This window comes from Empidonax traillii, unplaced genomic scaffold (genome assembly GCF_003031625.1).
Source record: "Empidonax traillii isolate 1590-97213 ecotype Southwest subspecies unplaced genomic scaffold, ASM303162v1 scaffold187:size1931383, whole genome shotgun sequence".
Taxonomy (NCBI): domain Eukaryota; kingdom Metazoa; phylum Chordata; class Aves; order Passeriformes; family Tyrannidae; genus Empidonax; species Empidonax traillii.
In genome coordinates, this window is record NW_020955380.1 from 1,136,301 (window position 1) to 1,158,992 (window position 22,692).

The 22,692-nt window shown below is 51.0% G+C and overlaps 3 protein-coding genes across 12 annotated transcripts in view; all 3 read left to right on the top strand.

Moving 5' to 3' along the window:
- DOCK3 (dedicator of cytokinesis 3) overlaps positions 1 to 4,612 on the top strand; it is a 184,947-nt gene extending 180,335 nt beyond the window's left edge. For all 10 annotated transcript variants that reach the window (XM_027886464.1, XM_027886466.1, XM_027886470.1 and 7 more), the window contains one exon: positions 124 to 4,612. In XM_027886464.1, the coding sequence (XP_027742265.1) occupies positions 124 to 630 (507 nt within the window). In that variant the 3' untranslated portion in view covers positions 631 to 4,612. The remainder of the gene's footprint in view (positions 1 to 123) is intronic.
- A 5,273-nt stretch (positions 4,613 to 9,885) lies between these two features.
- Positions 9,886 to 14,466, top strand: MANF (mesencephalic astrocyte derived neurotrophic factor). The gene is made up of 4 exons (XM_027886485.1): positions 9,886 to 10,038; positions 12,144 to 12,271; positions 13,059 to 13,200; positions 14,146 to 14,466. The coding sequence occupies exons 1-4, from the start codon at positions 9,951 to 9,953 to the stop codon at positions 14,328 to 14,330; spliced, it is 543 nt and encodes a 180-aa protein (XP_027742286.1). The 5' UTR covers positions 9,886 to 9,950; the 3' UTR covers positions 14,331 to 14,466.
- A 485-nt stretch (positions 14,467 to 14,951) lies between these two features.
- RBM15B (RNA binding motif protein 15B) lies at positions 14,952 to 17,980 on the top strand. The gene has a single exon (XM_027886480.1). The coding sequence runs from the start codon at positions 14,952 to 14,954 to the stop codon at positions 17,697 to 17,699; it is 2,748 nt and encodes a 915-aa protein (XP_027742281.1). The 3' UTR covers positions 17,700 to 17,980.
- The last annotated feature ends 4,712 nt before the right edge of the window (positions 17,981 to 22,692 follow it).

A 22,692-nucleotide genomic window follows, 5' to 3' on the forward strand; every position in this document is an offset into this window, starting at 1 on the left:
GAACACCAATGGAACTGCTCTGTTGTTCACAACACTGTGAAGAGCTGAAATGGGGAACACACACAAGATGCAGCATTGCCTCCTTCTGTCACTTCTAACACGGTTTTGTTTTTCTCCAAACAGTCCCCTCTTCATCCTATCCCTGCATCGCCCACCAGTCCGCAGTCTGGTCTAGACGGGAGTAACTCCACTTTGTCCGGCAGTGCCAGCAGTGGTGTCTCTTCCTTGAGTGAGAGTAATTTTGGACATTCTTCTGAACCACCTCCTCGCACAGACACCATGGATTCTGTCCCCAGCCAGACCTGGAACACTGATGAAGATCTAGAGACACCCTACCTCCCTGTCAGGTACAGTCTCTCTGAGCCTGATGTCCTGGAGTCGCTCAAGTCCCAGCCATGCCGAAGCCACTCTGCTCCGTCTGGAGTCATTCCTCAGGACACCATGGACCCTCCTGCTCTGCCCCCCAAACCTTACCACTCCCGGCTGCCAAACATGGAGAACGAGGAGGGGATGATCATTGAAGATGATGACAAGCACCGCCCGTTGCACCGTAAAGTGTCCCAGCCAGTGAGCGGTGGAAAGGAAGAGCAGGCCAGGGTGGCATGGGAGCACGGCATCACTGAGCAGTAGGGACAGCTCGTGGAACACGGCTGGCATCGGCATTCCAGGTCTGGATACAACCGAGAGAGAGAGAGCAGGACTCGGAGAACAGCAAACCGATTTTCTACTGCCGCAAGTTTATGTCTGAGGCCCACACGAGCAACTGGGCCAGCATGGGAGGTTGCTGCTTTCCTTTTTAAGTTCTTTTTACACCTTTCCGTTTCGTTTTTTAACTTTCTGTGCAGTGGACAGTTTATTCCTTCTGCAGTTTCCTAACCACATCATATGGCACACGAGCCATAGAGACTTGCAGAAGCTGAGAAATACGATTTTAAGCGGAGGGGGAAAAAGGGGGGAATGTGGCAAGTTTTGAACCTGCTTTCCTCCCGGTTTTGAGACGCACATGAGTAGAAGCAGTTGCACTAGGGACATATCTCTTTGCTGTACAGAATTGAAAGCTCATTGCTGAAATCAGGGATTCTATGAACTGTCAGGCTGGAAGGTGCATGAGCTGCAGGCAGTGGAAAGATGGCAATTCAAAGAAGAAATTGGCTCTTTTGAGAGCAGGATTGTACATATCTGTGCAGTGATCTCCCTGCATTGGTTCATAGGTGCTGAGGCAATCTAACCAGTGCTGATGCACTGATCTCCAAGATATCATTTCCAACAAACTCTGCCTCCTTTGTTTTTTATGTACTGTTTGATTTCTTAAATTTTGCTTTCACTGGCTAAGCCAACCTGCTTTCTCATGGGAATCATGTGTTATTCATCTGTGCTACAGGATGAGAGGAGGTTGGTAGCTACTGGAGCTACAACCTCATTGTAGGCCTTTCCCATGCCCAGCTTTGGGCAGGCTGTTGACACCAGCATTTCTATTCCAGTTTAAAACAAAACCAACCAAATTGAGTTTCTCATGCCACAAGCTGGTTGATGACCCAGCCAGTAAAGAAAGGGTGGCTTAAATGCATCATATCCAACAATCTTTGCCTCAGGGCTGAACATCACAATTCTCACCAACTTCCATCACCCAGGAGCTGAGATTCATTCCATGTTAACTCAATATCCTCATCCCTCCCCAAAACTCGCTGCAGTGAGAAGGAATCTCCCATCTCAGAGTAGACAGAAAACACCAAGACTCAAGCAGTGCCCGGTATCCAGTGTACACCCCAGAGTCAGGGACCTTAAAGGCAACCTGTAAGGAACAAGTGTTTGTTTCCTCTTTTGCTTCTTTAGAATGTGCAGTAAGAGCTGCTGCTTCTCTCTTCTGGAAGGTTGATTTCTTTTTTTTCTTTTCTCCTCAGGCAGCAGTGCAGCCTTTCCCCATCCCATCTTTTTTTTTATGGCTAGGCCCCAGACAGGGCTGAAGAACACTGAGGGGTTGGGGAACAAACTACACCACACAAACCAGAACTGTGCAGAGGTGAAGACAGTATGAGTGTGTGACCACAAAACAAGTCTTTTAATCAGTATTTGCATAGTTCAGGGAAAAAAATCTGTGGGTAATAGTGTTCTTTACAAAGAACAGATCTTGGTTTTAAGAAACCTTTTATTCTTGTTTTCATATTTTTCAAGAAACTTTCAATCAGGAGAGTATAAAATATTTAATGTTTTTAGATAAACAAGCCATGTTCCTTCCCCTTGCCATGCCCACACACATTTTAAGCCTTCCTTATAACCCTTTCACCTGCAGACTGCAAAGCACACTCCGTAGGATGGAAACACACCTCCCTCTTTCCTACCACTGAAAAACCTGAAGCACATTCAAGTAAGACACTTACCTCCATATAAATTAGTGCCAGAAACAGGAACAGCACTCACCTTTCATCTTGAATTCTTATCCTAACTGCTCAGTTTCTCCTGCTAAAAACAGCATAAAGAAGCAAAAAAGGATATTATAAATCTTTTACAGGTCACCTTTAGCACTACCTCTAAATACAGTGACTGGGCAGAGTACATGGCTTCTGAACTGGCTAAAAATGGTCTGGCTGTGTAAAGTCTGGTCTCAGCAGTTGTGTGAAGGGGATTTTAAGAGGATTTGTTTATTTTCTTTCTCCAGCTCTAGCCCATGCAAAACTAAGTTAAAGATTTGTTTCTTAAATGGCCTATTTGGCTGGAACAAAGTCTCTCTTGCTTCCTCTATTTTGTTACTAACACAGGCTGCTTGTAATCATTATATCCTTCACAATTAAGACAATGGTAATAAAATCTGGCCCATAGTGAATGCTTCATCTCTAGCAGGAAGGAGAGTTTTCCAATGCGAGGACAGTCCTCAATGTTAAGGAACTGAGCTGGATCTCTGGTATAGAACACATAAATGAAAACAGTTCAAAATTATGGTAAAGGTAAGTCAAGGAAATTCCTTAGAAACGGGTGATGTGTTTTCACATATGCTGTTCTCCAGTCCCACTGAGACTCTTCCAGTGACATTTTTAAAAGAACTTACTATTTAGTTCCAATTCCCTTGCCCCTGGTTTTGTTTTTCTTTTTGGCAGCAAGACTAAAAGTAGGAAATGTAGTGACTTACCGAGCTTCCTTAACATGGAAAAAACAGCAGGTCTTGCAAATAAAACTTTGCAGAACCAAGAATGCAACTAAAGTGGGACTGAGTCCCAGGCAGCTGGAAAATCTGCTCACTAGAGCTCTAATCAGTCTCTCAAAACACATCATCCTGCTCTGATTAGAGACACAGTACAACAGCGGTGAGTCCATGGGGAGTGTGACATTCCCATGTATTTGTAAGGGTTCGAAGGTCAATCAGGTGATGTATACAAATACCTAATTTATGGCAGGTCCACACAAAGAAGGATGGAATAAATTGCTGAATTTACCAAATTTAAGCCTCTCTGGAGTTAAATTTCTGTTATGGTTCTGAAATCTACCAAGTATTCTGCTCCCCTTTTCAGTGTTTGCCTTAAAGGGGACAGAAGATAGAAAGACTATTATTAAAATATTGTGAATCTTGGAACTAATATTGCTTGGAACTACTTCTCTGTATGGTGAGGTGTCTTTTAGCATAGTACAACTCCAACATCAAGCTCAGTCCTGGAGTAGGGGGAAGCAACAGCAGTTGTTGCACTTGCCCAACAGGATTTGAAGATTCCTTGTATAAACCACAGCAACAGGATGTTTTGAACAGGACCTTGACATTCTATACCTAACTCTAATTCAAACTTCAGTGTACTTGCCTTCATTGGGTTTTCTTTGCATAACAAAATAGCATGTGCATTCCTGAGAAAATTGGTGGAATTCTGCTATAAATCTCTCCATCATCCGTGTACCTGCTGGCCCCATCTGAAACAAAATTGAGAAGGAACTACAGTGATAGAAGAAAAGCACTTAATTTCTCTGAATCCCTTTTTATTTTTCCAGTGGTTGGGTTGGTTTTATTACTGTGTACAAGACTCAAGATTCTTTTTTGACTTTTCCCTCTTTGGTTTTTAGCTTACCCTTTTTTAGGTAAGGGATATTGCATATCCCTTCTGTGGGAGTATCAGCCAAAACTGGGGAGGCTGGAGAGAGCAAGAGCCTTTGGGAAACAAATTATGTGATATTTAAAATTTCCTCTGATCATGCTTCTTTGTAAATACCCCCATTTGAATGCTGTGTATTTGTACAGGAAATTGAGCAAAAAATGTATAGATTGTGACGTCTGACTGGTATTCTGCCCTGTAAATGTGTTTTTAACCTCTGGCATTCTGTGCTTATTTAAAAAAAAAAAAAAAAAAGGCAAAAACCTCTAACCACTTCTCTTTTGTGTATTCATGTTTAAAATAAAATGAAAACAGCTATCTTATCTATAATGGAAATCAAATTCAAAAGGAAAAATTAATTTGTACAAGTGTCCTAAAGGTACTTCATTGTATATATTGTGATAGCATGTTTCCAGAACCAACAAATAAGTGGTGTGAATTTTAGATGTAAATATCTGCCGTTTGTTTTGGGTTCCTTTCCCTTACCCATTCACTCGACTGCTGTGATGTGGAATTAAAGATTAATACCTGATATTAAAACAGTGCAGCTGTATGTTCATTGCTATCCTCCAGGCAGGGGTATCCATGGGCTGCTCCAGACATCCACAAGGGACAGGGGAGCAGCCATCGCTTCCCACCTTGGGGTGCATGAGGAAAATGGGGAGCAACCAGAAGGACCTTATGGCTCGTGTGTGTGGTGAGGGAACAGCTTCCACTTTATTCTTTTAGCTGATAGTATGTTATTTTATTTAATATTAATTTCCTAAAACAAGCACCAGGCATATCCACCACCTACTCTAGTCAGGTAGATGTACATGGCACTTGCAACAGCCCCAGACAAAGTTTTGGGATAATTGTTTCAGACACAAAGGCAATGGGATTAGCTCTCCAGCAGGTATCTGTGGAGTGGCTGTGTGCCACTCCAGCTGGGGTTAAACCACCACTACCTCACTGTCTAGATTGCTAGTTTTTTATTGCAATAGTACTTAAAAACTAATAATTTTAACAGCATAGATGTGAAAAAAAATAGTTAAGACAATGAAGGATCACAGGATTTGGGAATACAAAGCTACAGTGCATTTTCTTCATTACCACTAATGAACGAGGTCAAAGCACAGGAAATAAAAACTTATGTCTTGACAAACCAACAAAAAAAACTTATGAAACCTGTCTCAAGAGATATTTAGCAGTATTTAGAGTATTTAGCTGACTCTTCAGCTGGTCACAGGGTATAAACATGGACTGCCAAGCATTCAGTACACACCATATCCAAATACAGCAAAGAGAAAAGCTGTAACAAGGTACTTCAGAAGTGCAGCTGAGATACCATAGTGTGGCTCAGCTAAAGGGTTCACCTGATGCCTGAAGAAGCCTCTATCAGTTATGGAATTGAATCACAGAATCAGCCAGGTTGGAAAAGACCTCCAAGATAAGTCCAACCTTCAACCAAATACCGCCATGCCCACTGAGCCATATGGTGAAGTGTCACATCCACTCATTTTTCTGAACACTTCCAGGAATGTGAGTCCACCACTGCCCTGGACAGCCCATTCCAATCCAAGCCCATTACCCATCCTTTCAGTGAAGAAATCTTTTCCTAATAGCCAAGCTGACCCTCCCCTAGCACAGCTTGAGGCCATTTCTCTTTCTCCTGATGGTAGTTGCATGGAAGAAGAGTCAGCCCCCACCTGGCTACAACCTCCTTCCAGGTAGTTCAGAGAGCAGTAACTGAGCCTCCTTTTCTCAAGGCTAAACACCCCCAAGTACCCTCAGCTGCAGGATTTACTCTCCAGACCCTTCACACTATCTTCAATCAGACCCTTTCAGACTGTTCACAGCCAGACTTACAAAATATTAAATATTTTTTTTATTCAGCTAAAAAATATTTATTAACCAAGCACAGAAAATAAAACCTGCATTTGGCACAACAAAAGATGTGTGAGGCCCTCAGCTTTAAACAAGAGTTAAAAAAATATTCCAGTTTCTGTTAAAACCAACAGAACAATTTTTTTAGTGCAAGTCAAATACTTTATTTAAGCCAAGGCGACACCAGTCAGATTGAAATATAAATCCCATGTCCAAACACCTCTCCTTATCTAAATAAGAAAACTTCAGCACAGTTTCAATATATGACTTGTGTGACTCACTCAATATGAATTTCATTGCAAAGCTGATTAGAGGAGACACAAAACCTCTAGAAATGACTCTAACCTGGCTGATAAAATTCAGCCCTTTACACCCTCTGCATAAACAGGCATATCTGTAGATGCCTCTTAACAAACCACGGGCACAGAGACACAGCATTTAGGAGGAAGAGGTCTGAGCTGCAGGTCTCCTGTCTGTCAGGAGAAGGTTCGCATACCACTGCTTCCTTTTAACAGGCTTTATTGTCAATCCCACATAAATCAAACTTTGAGCAGTAGATCTATTACACTTGAGCTTCTATTCCACATTCACTCATGGCAGTACTGCGTTCCCTTGTCCCAAACTAACCTGGTTTCCCCTGCACCCTGACAGGACCTACGTCTTTAACCCCGCAGACCAACACCTGAGGATGCACCCCCAACAAATCATCCAACAGATCTGTGTTCTTGGACTGCAGAGCCAGCACAGGTCCAGCCCACACTGCAGCCTCACCATGAACACGCAGCTTCCTCCATTTACCGAACAAACCTCCCAACAACTCCGATCCCCACAGAGCCACCGAGCCCAGTCAACGTTCCTGCTCACTCCAAACATGCTTGCAAAACACTGGCCAGAAGTCCCTAGAGGTTTACTCCTCACTCACCCACAAGTGAGCTCTAAGTCTGGGATCATTCCCTGGCACAGTAACTCTCCCAGTTCCCAGCACCTCACCTTTTCAGCACTCTTTGAGTTTAGTTCATGCTCTGACCAAACCCAGAGCCAGACACTTCACAAGCACAGGGAACAAACACAACCACCTCTGTCCCTCCCAGCATCCTGCAGGTACAGCAGTGTTAGAACACAGCACTGAGACCTCCCTGGGAGAGAGCTAACACTGTTTCATCACTAACTGCACAGTCTGGGACAGGAGAGGGAACCCTCATCACTGGCTTCTGCACCCTCTGCATCTTCTTAATATCACTATAAAACTCCACAGGCATTTTGTCTATCTTGTTCTCACACACAAGAACTCATCCCTTTGTTCTTGTCAGATTCCTCTTTATTGTGCAGAGGGAATAAACTAATGAGTATCTTCCTGCAGCTGTAGGTTTAGCTCAAACATTGAAATGTGACAGTAGAAAGGAGCTAAAGCTTCCTTAACAACTAAGGAGCTTTAAACAGTAACACCAGCCAACTTCTGCATCCAGAACTAAATCCTTAATGTCCTTTTTTTAACGACAGCCACTAGGAACCACAGATGTAGATGCAACTCCAAGGATCCTGAGCACATGAGGCTCAGCCAGTGTTCCGTTACCACTTACTGCTTACACATGTGGAAATAAAAGACAACATTTAAGATAAAGGAAAGTAAAGAAATAGGGTTTTAATTTTTCAATACCCCTCCAACTAGAATTGGCAGCAGTCTGAATGTCCCAACAGCACAAGTTCTCCATCACTCAGGTTTCAGACAGAACAAATCCCTAATGCTCCAGAGAGACAGTGACTGGAGGGTAGTGGAAAGAATAGAGCCCCAGAACCTCACCATGGATCAAAAAGCAGCAGAAGGTAAAAGGAAGGCAAACCTCCTAGCTGCTGGAACATTGGAAAGTAAACTATAAATAAAAAGGAAAAAAAAACACGGTTCTTTTTCAGACCCAACTGAGGGTCCCATATTGAAATCGAGAGAGAAGCTCGTTTCCTGATCCAAAATGAAATAAAATTGCTCCTATCCTGTCAAACAGTCTGTTCTACAAAAATGTATAAAGCTCCTACTTTGTTTGAAGATGTTTCATAACTGCACTACTTTGGTAGTTAAACTTCCTCCTTATTGCGAAGCTCCCAAATTCTCCTAATGCCAAATGTAAGCCCTACTTCCAGTTAATTAATAAGCACTTCATCTCAGGGCTGTTTTGTCTACTATCCTGATAAGAAATAAAGGCATTTTAAGCACAGCTAAGCAATCAGCATAAGGTTTAAAAAAGCCAATAATCTTCCTAAAGTGCGCTGATACTGAGTAATTCTGGGAATCATTATGGACTGCATTAAAAATAAATAAATAGAACAAATCAATAACATTATTACTGATCTTAATAAACAAATTTTGAGACATAACAACACCTAGAAAGGTGCAAAACCACCTTTCTTGATAAACACCTGTGATGTATTCACTCTGGCCAGACACAGTGTCCTAATTACTGCACACCTGCTGAATCACATGCTCCTCCTCGTCTCACCTCATCAGGCTTTATCATTTGCAGCTGAGGATCGGCAAGAACATTCTGATCAGACACTGAAAAATGCCCCACAGCTCCCACCATGGCTTTGCTTGGGTCAGGCACAACCAGGCTGCCTCAGGAGCCCTTCTGTGCCAAGAGAGCCCAGCGAGCTCCACGTGGGGTCCCTTGCTGTAGCACAGGGCTGTGAGACTTTGCCTCTCCCTTCCTCGGCTGGAATGATATCCCAGACACACACAGTTAAATACACAGCCCCCAGGGAACTATTAACAGGTGTGTGTTCCCCCAGCTTCGGGGCATTTCAGTTATGAGCTCACAGGGTCGGGGATTGTTCAAGGTAGTTCCCGGCACATTCTGTGAAGGCTTTGGGAACAGAATGAGAACCACAAAAGATTTTGAGTTGGAAGGGATCTGTAAGGATCAACAAAGTCCAACTCCTCGTCCTACACAGGACAATCCCAAGAATCACACCACGTGCCTGAACAAAAGGTGACTGGCCCAGTGACTGGGATATAAAGTTGGAATTTTTAAAAAAATAACAGTAATATCTGCTTTTTACTTGACTCTGCAAAAGCACCCACCCAAGAAGCCATACACAAGCCGCACGCTGGTTGTTATTTTAACCTCTCAGGTTAACCACCTGAAAGCAGCCATTCCTTGGACCTCACAAGGTGTGCTCAAAGCCACTGAGCCCGTCCCATCCCCTCACAAGATAAACAGTCATAGAATCATGGAATGTTAAGGGGCTAGAATAGACTTTAAAGACCGTCTAATTACCTGCCACGGGCAGGGACACCCTCCACGAGACCAGGTTGCTCCAAACCCCATCCAACCTGGCCTTACCACAGAGAATGTGCCAGGGCCTCACCACTCTCACAGGGAAGAATTTCTTCCTCCTATCTCATCTAAATTTCCCCTCTTTCAATTTGTACCCACCACTCCTTGTCCTAACTCTACAGTTCCCAACGAAGCGTCCCCAAAAGCTGCCGACGCGTGCAGCTCCTCTGCCCTACCAAAATCCCTCCCTCCTCAGAGAGACGCAAACACATTTTCACTGACCGTGCAGTGTCTCACACAGCTCCTGTCCTCGCCGTGCCGCCCCACCGGGCGCTGTGAGGCGGACCCAGCGTGCAGTAGTACCTCACACAATTCCTGTCCCGGCCGTGCCGCCCCGCCCGGAGCCGTGAGGGCGGACCCGGCGGGCGGTGCCTCAGCTCGGGCCGGCCCCGCCCTCCCACAGGTGTGAGGACCTGCCCCATTCCAAGATGGCGCCCGCAGGCCGCCCTCAGGCAGCGCGTGCGGACGCGTTATCCCTTAACAAACATGGCGGCGAAGGGAGGCGGGTCCCGCTGCCGGCGCCCAACCAGCGGCCGACAACTCTCCCGTGAAGGCTGCCGCGCGGCCAATGGGAGCGCGGAGCGTGGCGGCCGCGCGGGGAGCGGGCCAATGGGGCGGCGGCGGCCGGGGCGGGCGGCGCGCGGCGGCGGTGCCGGGGGTGGCGGGCGCTGCCGGGCGAGGCGGGATGCGGGCGGCCCACGGGCTCTGCGCGGCGCTGGCCCTGCTCTTGCTGCCGGCCGGCGGCCGGGCGCTGCGCGACGGGGACTGCGAGGGTGAGTGCGGACGGGCCCGGCCCGCGGGCACGGCGGGGGAGAGGCCACTCGTCGCTGCCGCCTCCCGCTGCCCGGCCCGCCCGCCCGGCGCGAGAGGCCGGGACGCGGAGCAGCCTCGGGGCTGTGGCAGCCCCGGGTGACAGCCCGCCCGCCGGGGCCGGGCCGGGCCGGCGGAGCGGTGCCTTCCGGCCGCAGGGAAAGTCTCGGAAGTCCGGTCAGGTGCGGCCGGGCCGGGCCGGGCGGTGCTCGGGGTGCCCGGTGCCGGGGCGGCCCGCGGAGGAGGCGGGGCGGGGCTGCCGGCCGTGCCCCTCGCGGGACGGAACCTCCTTCCCGGGGGTGCTGCGCTCTGCTGAGAAGTTGCCGGTCCTTCTCAGCTGGGTCAGCGGTAGCGCAGAGTCCCCAGGGAAAGGAGCCCGAGCCCGGGGATCTCGGGCCGGGTGATTGGCACTGTCGCCGCTCGTTGCCCGCGGGCAGCGCTGCCGGCCGGGTGAGGTGGCCGGGGCAGGGAGCAGGAGAACGCCAGAGCGGTTACTCACTGGGACTCCCTCTTACTCGTCAAACTGTTCGTTCACCCAGCGCCTGCTGAAGTGCTCCGAGTCTCCTCGGTGCGCGCAGCTGTGAGCAGCTGATCTAAATCAAACCGAGACCCTCCGTGTACCACCGGAATACAAACGCCTCGGGGGTGGAACCTGTTGAGTTGCACAGCAAATTAAACTGCTCTTGTGTGGTGAACTGAACATTCCCCAGGTGGAGCAAGAAGAACTCGAGGTGGGGCCATAGTAGCTGGTTGGGAGTTTGGGGTACTAACACCTCTCCTCCTCTTTGTAGGGAGAGCAACAGTAAGACAGGAGGGGAGGGAACTCGGTAAATCAAAAATTCCAGCTGCTGTCCCAGCACTAGGTTGGAAACTTGTTTCCACCGTACTGTGGCCACTGGTGCCACTGCCTGCAGCAGCTTTGTTCTTCCCAAGGTTTTCACTTCCTAACAGCTCTGAGTGGACCTCAGTGCGTGTCTGTGCCTAGGGACAGACTGGTGTGAGGTAAAACATTGTATGTATACAGTGTTTCCCTAAATGGCTTGTATTTCCAGTTTTAATATAACGAGAGTAAGTTTCTACTGGGTTCCATGGTGGCCATACTCCATTTTCTGCACTGCCCAATTCCCATGCCATGCCATGTGTTCAGAGTTGAATACAAGTTGCTAATGACAGTAATATTTGAAGGCTCTTCCTGTTGTGGTAAACAAATCCCATAAAAGACATAACTCCTACCTGTTCCCTGGAGGCAGGTCTGGGCCTGGCACTTGTCTCACACCGGGAGTGAGAATCCCCAGGTCCTGCTGCAGGAATAGGGGGGGACACAGAGCTCTCAGTCCAGGTGATGCTGATGTCCACAGGCGGGTTGTGAGCAGGAGGATGACCAGAATCTGACACTCAGGGTGTCCCTCAGTCACCCCATGGCACAGATCCTATGGACTGTCTGCCCTCCTTCCCAGCCACACAGGGCCGCTGTGCTTTGGAGTGTGTGGAGCGACTGCTGCCAGGGGAAGGAGTGACTGAGCTGTACAGCCCTTCCCGCAGGCAGGAATCTGGATCCATCCTCTCAGATGCTGCTGCACTTGTGGAAGTTGCATTTTGTTTAAGACTGTTCCCTCTTTCCATCTGAAACCGCGTCAGAAGCTTGTGGGAATGAAGAGAGGAGAAAAGGACCATGAGGGCACAGTGCGGGATCAAATAATTCCTTTTTCTCTTGGAAATAGTTTCCACCGAAGCAGCTGGGTAATCAGTGATCCTGAAATCCGCACACGGGGAGTCTGCAGGATTGTGTACAGAGTTGGTTTTCTGCCAGCACTGGGTTTGAAGACACTTGCATGGATCTGGCTTCTCAGATTGCCACAAACCCACCAAAAATGTCAGGGTGTGTTATTATTGATTCACATGTGCTCAGAAAGGCTGTTCTGAAACGTGGGTGACATCAGTGACTTACAATGCAGCTTCTAAAAGTTCTATTCTCCAGATCCTCTGTTCCATTTCCCTACAAGTGTCCTCTAGGAGGTGCCACAAGATTACTGCACAGGCCAATAACTCCCTCCATCTTCCCTTCCAGTGTGTGTCACGTTCCTGGGAAGGTTCTACCAGGGTTTAAAGGACAACGACGTTGAATTCACACCTTCCAGTATTGAAAAGGAGCTCTTGAAATCCTGCAAAGAAGCAAAAGGCAAAGAGAACCGCCTGGTAAGTAGTGGGAGTCAATGATACTTGCCTCCTGAGGGAATAAGTTGCAGGATACTTGGCAAAGGGAAACCAGTGCTTCTGAGTTTATGATATGGCTTCCTAGGGGCTGTTTGTCCTGCTTCTGTGGCCACAGTGGGTCCTGTATTTTTTGTAAGAGAGGACTTGAAGAGTTTGACCTCTTCACCTTAAAAAAAAAACCAGAAAAAACCCAGACCTGTCAACAGACATCAGACTGGCCTCGTGTCTCCCTGTTACTGAAGCACTGGGGATTACAAAGCTTTTATTTGCTGTAGGACTTCCCTGTCCCTTAAACGGTATTTGGGGTGCTGTATAAGCTGTTAAAATATTTATACTCTCTGGCTGTTTAGCTGCAAACTAAATAAAGAAAAACCAAATTGCCCTAACTAAAAACCAAAGGCAATCTGTGAATGAAGAGCCTCAGGGAAAAGGCCCTGAACTAGAGGCACCATCAGACATAGAGAAGGGGAACACTTCAGAGAGTCTTTTCTCCTTGAGGGAAGAGGACTTTATTCTTAATCCAGTTCAGTTTTTATAAAGTTGAGAAACAAGAGAACCAGTCTCAGCAGCTGTAAAAGCAGTGAAATGGAAAACACCTACTTGGTACCCTGGGTTCAGAGTTGGGCTCCTTTTTCCATCTCTTGCCATCATTTGGAGAGGTTCTGTAATAGCAAACATCCAGCTGCCAAAACAAGTGAGGGGAGGGATAGCAAACTCTCCTGTTAAAAGCCTTTTTCCATACATCCCATCACTCTTATCTTCCCTCTAGTGCTATTACATTGGGGCCACAAGTGATGCAGCCACCAAAATCATTAATGAGGTGTCAAAGCCCATGAGTCATCACATCCCGGTGGAAAAGATCTGTGAGAAGCTAAAGAAGAAAGACAGTCAGATCTGTGAACTAAAATACGGTGAGTCGCCAGCACAAGGGGGAATGCCTATGCTTTTCTGGGTGTAAAAGCAGCATGCTAAAACTACTAGGCCAAAATTGTGTAGCCTAGATAGGTTGCACAGCCTGGGTTGCTCTCAATGAATATCCAAGAGTTTTATGGAGGTGCTCAGGTAAGATTGTAGGCCGCTAACCCTTCTTAGCTTCTGCAGGGGACTCTGATCTGTCCTGAAATAGCTAACTCCCAGGTGTATCAGCTCTCCTGTGCTCACACTGCTGTTGGGAATATCGTGTTTGGGAGGGTGTGTGGTCCAGCCTGTCCTAGGGAGCAGGCAGGGGTGTCGCTGTGGCTGGGACTTGAGCCCTTGGCTGAGCTCTGCAGTCTCAGCTGCTCTCCTGTTTCCAGCAGCAGGGCGTGCTGCTTTCTCACCTCCTCTGGTGTCTGCTCACAGCATTCCACTCTCTATTTCTCACCACCTTCCTTGAACTCTCACGTTCCTAGATGACTCCTCTTCCTGAAAAGACTAATATGAAGAACAGGCATGGAAATACCTCCTGCTGCTTTCCTATATCTCTGCCCTTACATGCCCCGGAGACACCCCTTGGATTGCGGGTCTTTATACTTCTCACTTCTGTTATGTCCTGTTGCTTCCTAAAAAGCTTTTTTGTTATTGTCACTTGCTTATCTTTTCTCTAAAACCACCCTGCTGCCTTTCATTCATCCAGTGGAAGAGAGAAGTGTCGCTGCTGATATAATAAAGGGGCTTTCAGGGCTATTGTGGAAGATTTACATCTAAGCTTCAGCCAAGCATTCTGGCTCCTAATAACGACTTACAGCGTTAAGAGCCTTACCGCTGTCCGAAGCCTAACTTGGGCGTTCCTCCCCCACCCCGGCCCCTCTCCCGTTCTCGGGCTGTGGCTTCCCTGCCCTCCCGCGTGTCTGAGCGCGGATCTGCTCTCCCCGCAGACAAACAGATCGACCTGAGCACGGCCGACCTGCGCAAGCTGCGCGTCAAGGAGCTGCGGCGGATCCTGGACGACTGGGGCGAGGTGTGCAAGGGCTGCGCAGAGAAGTCTGACTTCATCCGCAGGATCCACGAACTGATGCCCAAGTACGCGCCGAGGGCGGCCGGCGCCCGGGCAGACCTGTAAGGGGCGGCCCCGGGGCTCTGAGGGGCCACCCCGAGGTGACCGCGGGGCTCTGAGGCGCCTTGGAGGGGCGATCGCGGGGCTCTGAGGGGCGATCCTGGGATGACCCTGGGGCTCTGAGGGGCGATTTTGGGGCTCGAGACGGGGTCTCCGAGGGGACTCTGAGGGGCGATCCCGAGGTTGTGAGGGGCGACCCCGGGCCCGCGCTTTGTATGGGACGTTCATTAAAGTTCGCCGGTGTGCACCGGGCGGAGCCGTGCCGTGTGATGTGATTTCGGGACACACCCGCACACCCTCATCCCGTCCCGCCCCGCCGGATCCCGACATTTCCCCCTTTTCCCCCTCCCCTCTCCCGCTGTTCCGGCGGGCTCGGCCCCGCGCGCCCCCTCAGCCCGCGGGGGGGAGCGGGGCCTCGCCGCCCTGCCCTGATTGGCCGCACCGCCCGTCGCGCGCAGGCGGCGGGAAGTGCCGCGTGACGTCACGGCCCCATGACGCCGGGCTGCGGCGCGCGCGGGGCAATGACGTAGGGCCCGCGCGGCGCGGCGGCCGGAGCCGCCTTCGCTCCCTTTTGTCCAAGATGGCGGCGGCCGCCGGGGGCGCCTCCTGAGCCGCGGGCCCGGCGCGATGAAGCGCGGCAGCGACCGCGACTCGAGCCCGCCGGGGGCCGCGGGCGGGCGCGCCGCCGCTGCCGCCAAGCGGCCCCGCGACCGCGACCGCGAGAGCAGCAGCCGGCGCGGCCCGCACCGCAGCTCGGGCGCCTCCCGCAGCAGCCGGGACAAGTCCACGCCCGGCGGCGGCGGAGGCGGCGGCACCACCACCACCAGCAGCGGCGGCGGAGGCGGCTCCAGCTCCCGCAGCCACCGCGGCGATGAGCGCGCCGGCGGCGGCGGCGACTCGAACCACCGCCCGGCGGGGAGCGGCTCGGCCTCGGGCGCCCGCGGCGGCAGCCAGGCCGCCCCCTCGTCCTCCTCCTCCTCCTCGTCCCGGGCGCTCGGCGTGCCCAAGGCCAAGGCGCTGCCGGGCGCCGTGGTGGCCCCGTCTCTGCTGCTGGCCGGGCCGCCGCCGGGCGCCGCGCCCTCGCTGCTGCTGGCGCCGCTCGGGGGCTCGGCCGGGCTGGCCGGGGAGCCGCCTGGCTCCTGCGAGTACAAGACGCTGCTGGTGAGCGGGCTGAGCGCGGCCCTGCCCGACCAGCTGCTGGAGGACGGGCTGTTCCGCCTCTTCCAGCGCTTCGCGGGCGGGGGCGCCGGGGACATCAGTGTCAAGCTCTCGCACACGCCCGAGCTCGGCCGCGTCGCCTACGTCAACTTCCGACACCCCGGGGATGCCCGCGACGCCCGGCGGCACGCCCGGGCCCGGCAGCTGCTGCTCTACGACCGGCCGCTCAAGGTGGAGCCCGTGTACCTGCGCGGGGGTCGCCGCAGCCGCACGCCGCCCCCCGCGCCCTCCCCGGAGCCGCTGGGCTACCTGCCGCCCCTGCACAGCGCGTACCAGTACAAGCAGCGCTCGCTGTCGCCGGTCACCAGCCCCTTGCTCCGGGAGCCGCGGCCCCGCCACGCTCACGCCGCCGCCGCCGCCTTTGCGCTGGAGGCAGCGGCCATCGGGCTGTCCCGGGAGCGGGAGCGGGCCCTGGATTATTACGGGCTGTACGACGAGCGCGGCCGCCCCTACAGTTATCCCATCGTGGCCGAGGAGGACCTGATGCCGGAGGATGACCAGAGAGCCACCCGCAACCTCTTCATCGGCAACCTGGACCACAACGTGTCGGAGGTGGAGCTGCGCCGCGCCTTTGAGAAGTACGGCATCATCGAGGAGGTGGTGATCAAGCGCCCCGCACGTGGCCAGGGCGGCGCCTACGCCTTCCTCAAGTTCCAGAACCTGGACATGGCGCACCGAGCCAAGGTGGCCATGTCGGGCCGTGTCGTGGGCAGGAACCCCATCAAAATCGGCTACGGGAAAGCCAACCCCACCACCCGGCTCTGGGTGGGGGGCCTGGGCCCCAGCACCTCCCTGGCTGCCCTGGCCAGGGAGTTTGACCGCTTCGGCAGCATCAGGACTATTGACTACGTGAAGGGCGACAGCTTCGCCTACATCCAGTACGAGAGCCTGGACGCCGCCCAGGCCGCCTGCGCGCAGATGAGGGGCTTCCCCCTGGGCGGCCCGGAGAGGAGGCTCCGAGTGGATTTTGCCAAAGCAGAAGAGACGAGATACCCCCAGCAGTACCAGCCCGCGCCGCTGCCCGTGCACTACGAGCTGCTGGCCGACGGGTACAGCCGGCACCGGAGCCTGGAGCAAGACTTGAGGGTGCGGGATAGGACTCCTCCGCACCTCCTGTACTCGGACAGAGACAGGAGCTTTGTGGAGGCAGAGTGGGCCAGCCCTGCCAAAAACGCCGAGCGCAGGAACAACCTGGAGAGCTACAGCCGGTCCGTGCGCAGCCGGAGCGGGGAGCGCTGGGGCGGCGACGGCGACCGCAGCGTGCCCAAACCCTGGGAAGAGAGGCGGAAACGCCGAAGCCTCTCCAGCGACCGCGGGAGGACTACTCATTCGCCTTACGAGGACAGAAGCAGGACAAAGGCCAGTGGGCCAGCTCTAGACCGCAGCCCTGACAGGGCTCGCAAGGAGAATCACACTACAGAACCTGGAGCCGAGAAAGAGCAGAGCAACTCCCTCCAGAACAATCGCCACGCGGCTGAGGAGAAGCCCCATCGCGAGCCATCCGACGCTCCCCAGCCCAAAAAAAGGGACAGCGAACGCAATCATCGAACTGGTGAATCGGAATCAAAAACTCACGAGGAGCCAAAATCCGAGACCAAAAAGCTAAAGAATTTATCAGAATACGCTCAGACACTGCAGCTTGCTTGGAACGGGCTTCTTGTGCTAAAAAACAGCTGCTTCCCCACCTCTATGCACATCCTGGAGGGAGACCTGGGTGTCATCAACGGACTCCTCAAAGACCATTCGTCCGGCGGGAAGTTGACGCAGCTCAAAATCGCGCAGAGACTCCGGCTGGACCAGCCCAAGCTGGACGAAGTCACCCGCCGCATCAAACAAGGCAGCCCCAACGGCTACGCCGTGCTCCTGGCCACCCAGTCCGCCCCGCCAGGGGCAGGGGCCGAGGGGACCTTCCCTGCTGTGGAGCCTGGCTTGCAGCGACGGCTTCTCAGGAATCTGGTCTCCTACTTGAAACAGAAGCAGGCTGCTGGGGTTATCAGCCTGCCCGTGGGAGGGGCGAAGGGCAGGGACAGCACAGGCATGCTTTACGCGTTCCCTCCTTGCGAGTTCTCTCAGCAGTACCTCCAGTCAGCACTAAGGACATTGGGGAAGTTAGAAGAAGAACATATGGTGATAGTTATAGTCAAAGACACTGCCTAGCCCACACTGTCTTTTCAAATTCCATGTTTTCTTTGTGTGTCACACAACCCAGTTGTTTTTAAGGCTGATCATTTTGGCAGAGGCTCAAAACACCTCGGCCAAAGTGGTAAGATTTTTAGTTTCTAATTAATTTTAATACCTATAATATCTATTAAAATTTTAAATAGAGCCCATTTTATTCGTTTTTAATATGTGACACTGTCCGCTGTTGTTCTGTATTTTTATTTTTTAACTGTATGAAAAGTTGTCAGTAAAGCCTTGTTCACTGATGGATTTCTAAACTTGTGCGGTATCCAAGTTCTTACGGCCCAGGAAGGGCCAGTTCCCCGTGCAGGAGCATCCAGATGAGGCCCCAGCTTGGTTCAGTTTCTCAGACCCCAGCCTTCTGCACCTCCTTCATCTTTATGTGTGTCCTTTGAGGTGGGAGGGGAAGGGGATTCTTTGTGCTGCATGAGAGACTCAAAGTTTGGTTATCTATTTTTATTGTCCTGTTTGCTTTTTATTTCATAACTTTGAGTCTGGATGCATTCCTGTTGAGTCTCTGTTTCAGGACAGAAGCTTCCCAGAAAGCCCAGCTACCAAGGAATCAAATCCCAATCCAGAGTAAAACTGGGTTTTATACACAGCAAAAAATTACAGTTGATTATTAATTGGCACAAACTTTGCTGCTAAGGAGTCAACCCTGTGTTGAAGTTGGTGAGCTTTGAGAGCACCGGATACATCTCAGCCATAGAAGTTCTTGGATAAAACAGGAGAGGTTTGGCATTCCCAGTTTTTATAAAAGGAAAAAAAAACCCAAACAAGCAGGTGGAAAAAAAAGTGATTTAAGGGGGAACCCTCTTGGGCCCACAGTAGGACAAGCAAAGGGCACAGAGGTATTTGGTGAGCTGGAGCTGCCATTTGCATAGTCCATCATGTTGCACTGCCTGAAATCCTTTACTGAAAAATGGCATTTTTTTTTCTTTTTTTTTTTTTTCCCCTAGAGTTAAAGCTTGTTTAACTCTCGTAAGTTTGTTAAGGCTTACAAGAAAAGAGAGAGAGACCTGTCTGTCTGGCTGAGAACGTGTTATGTTACTGCAGGTGACCTGTGACTGCTGGAGATCAAAGTCTGGGATCTGAGATGGGGTGGGTCGGTCACCTTTGCTGTCTGTGGTAGGAGGTGGTTGTTGGGAGAGGCCACGACCTCTGCACCTCTGAGTGCTCAGCAATGTAAGGATGCGGTAACGAGTCCAAATTGGAGTTAAAATCCACACTGTTCAGTTTGGGGATATTTTTACTTTTTAAAATGATGCCTGTAGATTTTAGGAAGCTTACAGAAGATTGTGTGGGTTTAAAAACACTAAAGTTTCTTTAAATTTGCAGGTGGTTTTTTTTTGTTTTGGTGGTAAGCAAGTGAACAAAATCCTGGGAGAACCAATCTCTGACCCAGCAACTCACTTGCTGATGGCTGCCAAAGGCCCTTCTAAAACTGCTCTCAGGTATGATTGGTGTCAAAACCTATTTAGCAGGGAGCATAACTCAGTCTAATGATGCTTTTATTTTTCTATTTTTTAACCCTGCAGTGTCACAGTAGGGACATCCTCAGCTGATGATGTGTGAGCAGTTGCTTAATTTAATAATGTGTTGATATCAACAAGTGTGGGTTGGTTGGTTGAGTTTTGTTTTGGTTTTTTTAACATTCAATACTGTGATTATATTAAAAGTAAATCTAACGAGTTAGTGTGATCAGGAGGGGGTTTGCAGTTCATTTGATGCATCTTCTGTACCCCAGAAAATGTTCATTCTGTCCGTAAGGGCCCGAGTGCAGCTCGGAGGCCACAGAGGGTGTTGTCCATGGGGTGCAGGCACAGGTCAGGGAGAGGTGAGCTGGCTGCTCTGCCGGGAGCAGCAGGGACCTGGGAAAGCTGTGGGGGCAGAGGAGCGACTCCAGCAGCTCCCAGCAGCCCTCCAGGCTGGCTGCTCTGGTGGCACTGGGAGCTGGACTGCCCCGGCTTTACAGGGTTACAGGGACACCGACTTTAACCTCGTGACCGAGTCCCCGCTGCTGATGTACCATAGACAGTGCCAAATGTCAACAATTGTAACATTAAGTGTTATCTGAAACCAAGTGCTATTAAATGCCCCTCATGGCCGAGTCCTAGAGTGATTTAGAGCATTTTTGTCAGAGTCTCCTGTGCATTGGAGGTGTCCTGGAAGTGTCCTGCAGCCTGAGGCAGAGCAGGTGGTGGTGCCACAGCAGTGCCTGCCTGGCTTTATGGGGGCAGGGAGCTGTAGCTCGAGCTGCTGTGGCGTGGCCTCCTGTGTGTCTGTGTGTGTGTTGTGGTGTGTGAATGTGAGGAATTGAAATGGAAAAAAAAAAAGCTGCAAGTGCTTCCTGGCAAAGCCAGGGAACAGCCTGAAATCCCCCATCTCCCACTTCCATTGTGAAATCAGTAAATAGGGTTGTTTGAAGGTAAATGGTGTAGTGCTTTGGGCTGGGTAAGAGTTTTAATATGGGATCTCTGTTCCCAGAAAGGGATTGATGGGTGTGAACATGTGTGAATGGACCAGAAGGAAAAGTCAGAGAGTTAAGGAAAAAACACCTGGGAGAGAAGCAGCAGCATCCCTCTGAGTTGATGCCATGAGCCTTCCCTGCTCCCTGGCATGCAGGGGAGCCCCAGCATTGTTTGAACAGACTGTGCCAAGGCCAAAGGCCCTGTCCTGTAGTCGTGTCCTCCATCCCATCCCTTCACACTTGTATCCAGGCTGGTCCAAGACAAACAGGCCTTAAAAAGGCTTGACAGTTACAGCAAAATAACACTACATCTGTATCTTACAGCATCAAAGACTTGTCCCTTAAACTGGGATGGGCTGCAGTTCTGGGGAGTGGGAAGTTATGTGGGGTGGAAGTTAGTGCAGTTTTGGGGGGTGGAAGGCCTGAGACAGTCGGTGATGTAGGAAGATGTGGGGTATGACAGTGCTGGGGGGTTTGGGAGGTGGGTGTGCCTTTCAGCCCGGGACAGCAGGGGCAGTGGGGTAATCACAGCAGGGTAATGGTCTGGGCTCTTTGGGGTAATCACAGCAGGGTAATGGTCTGGGCTCTGTGAGGGTGCTCTGAAACTCCAGTGGGACCGTGGTGGGTGGGCTGACAGCATTAGTGCTCAAACTGAGCTACTCTGTCTTTTATTTTAAACGCCCATTCAGCCACCATTTGGTCTTTAACTTCAGTTGCTGGCTGCCTTTACTACAAAAAATCCAGGGTGAGGGCCAGCCCTGGGCATGCTGTGAGCAGCGCTGAGGAGCCCATCACACCCCTGTTACCACCCTTCCCTACCGCAAAGGTTAAACCGCTGCCCAGCCCGGGGTTGTACCCTGCTCTCCCAGGGAATGCTGTCCCTCCCAGGTGCTGGCACAGGCGTTCCACAGGCTGTGCTCCACGGAAGGTGTTGCTGCACCAAACAGGCCCAGCAGTTACGGGGGGTTGGGTCCCAGAGTGAGGAGGACCACGCTGATAGGGACAACACTGACAGGAGGGCACAGGCTGTGCTGGGCTCGTCTCTGCTCACACTGTGGGAGGAAACACCTCCTTCCTGCGGGGGCTCCTCTTGCTGCAGAGGTAGGTGGGTGTCTCAGCCAGCTGGCAGGACATTTAAATCTCCTTCCACCCCCTAAGCCAGGGCCTGTAACAGCTGCATAGAAGAAGCACTGTATGGCATCACGTCAGCCACGTGCTGTGTGTATTCCAGAAGATTACAGGACTTTTTCCAAGCACCACGCTTTTAAATAGATTAAATCGTGATGTCAGGGAAGAGGTGATTTTTCCAAATGCTGAGATTTTCCTCCCATCCCAAGTAGCTGCAGAATTATGGACTTAAGCAAACAAATCCCTGCTAGTCCCCAAGTCTGAATCCTGATTTGCACCCAGGCTGTTACAGTCACCTGTTCCCCAGCACCCTTCAGTGACACCCCCCCAGAGCACAGGGTTCAGGCAGCCTACCCTAGCTGTGAATTTAACTTCAGGGAGGCTGGGTCTGCCCAGAACAGGCAGCAGGGGCTGCTTCAGCAGGTTTCAGGGGGTGACCTGCAGGCTCTGCCTCCTTCACCCAAACAGTCCCTTTGGCTCTGTCCAGTGAAGCCAAGGCAGGAGTGGGAGGGGAGGGATGGCACATATACTTACAGCAGCCCAGCTTCAAGTCAAATGTACACGCAGGAGCTCCATCCTACGTGTTTTGTTTCTGTCTCACAAAACTAGAGGCAAGTTTCTCGGAGCCAGCCAGGCCTGAACCAGTAGCAGATGCAGCCCATTACAGCTGGGGTACAAGGCCAGAACAAGACACAGGCATCTGGCACAGCAGCTCTCTGGTAGTAGTAGCCGAGTTTTCTTTTTTCTCCTCCTGAGCAGCACATTTTCTATGGTGAAGTCAGATAAGATGGTTCCTGATAAGGCAGAGGCTGCTTCCACAGCTGCTGGGTGGCATATCCGATTTTCAATCCCCTCATTTAATCAGAATGCTGCTCCAACTGCCGGCCTTAAATGCTGTAGTAATTGCAACTCGTTCGTCTTTATCGACTCTGTAGGGTACAATTATCCATTATAAGTTGCAGCAGAACCTTTCTTTTTAATTATTAACAAGCAGCCCTGGGTAAGTGCATTAAGTAGATGCAATGCTGGAGGGAAGAAAAACTATCCCTTCTCTCAGTTAAAAAGGAAATCCTTCCTCTTCCTTCAGGACCTTAAGCTTAGTTGAAATGCGCAGGTCATGGCGGAAGACTGGCTGTAGTGTCGAGTGAGAAGCCTCCAGCTCCCTGTTCTGCTAAAACCCTATTCTGAAAGTGGCCAAAACAGAGAAAGGGTTACAAAGTGAGTGGATGTTATCTGAACACCTGGGAATAAACAGCACAGGTACTGAGTGGCCTTGTCCAGGCAAGCAGGGAGCACACTCACCTGCCAGCTCTGACCCACAGGACTAAGCCGTGCAGTGGGTGCTGCACTGTGAAACCAAACACTGCACTG

Excerpts from the sequence above, each read along its gene's own strand:
- MANF (XM_027886485.1), top strand. The coding sequence starts at position 9,951 with ATGCGGGCGGCCCACGGGCTCTGCGCGGCGCTGGCCCTGCTCTTGCTG. Across the intron at positions 10,039-12,143 it reads GCGCGACGGGGACTGCGAGG|TGTGTGTCACGTTCCTGGGA; the intron begins GTGAGTGCGGAC and ends CTTCCCTTCCAG. Across the intron at positions 13,201-14,145 it reads GATCTGTGAACTAAAATACG|ACAAACAGATCGACCTGAGC; the intron begins GTGAGTCGCCAG and ends CTCTCCCCGCAG.
- RBM15B (XM_027886480.1), top strand. The coding sequence starts at position 14,952 with ATGAAGCGCGGCAGCGACCGCGACTCGAGCCCGCCGGGGGCCGCGGGC.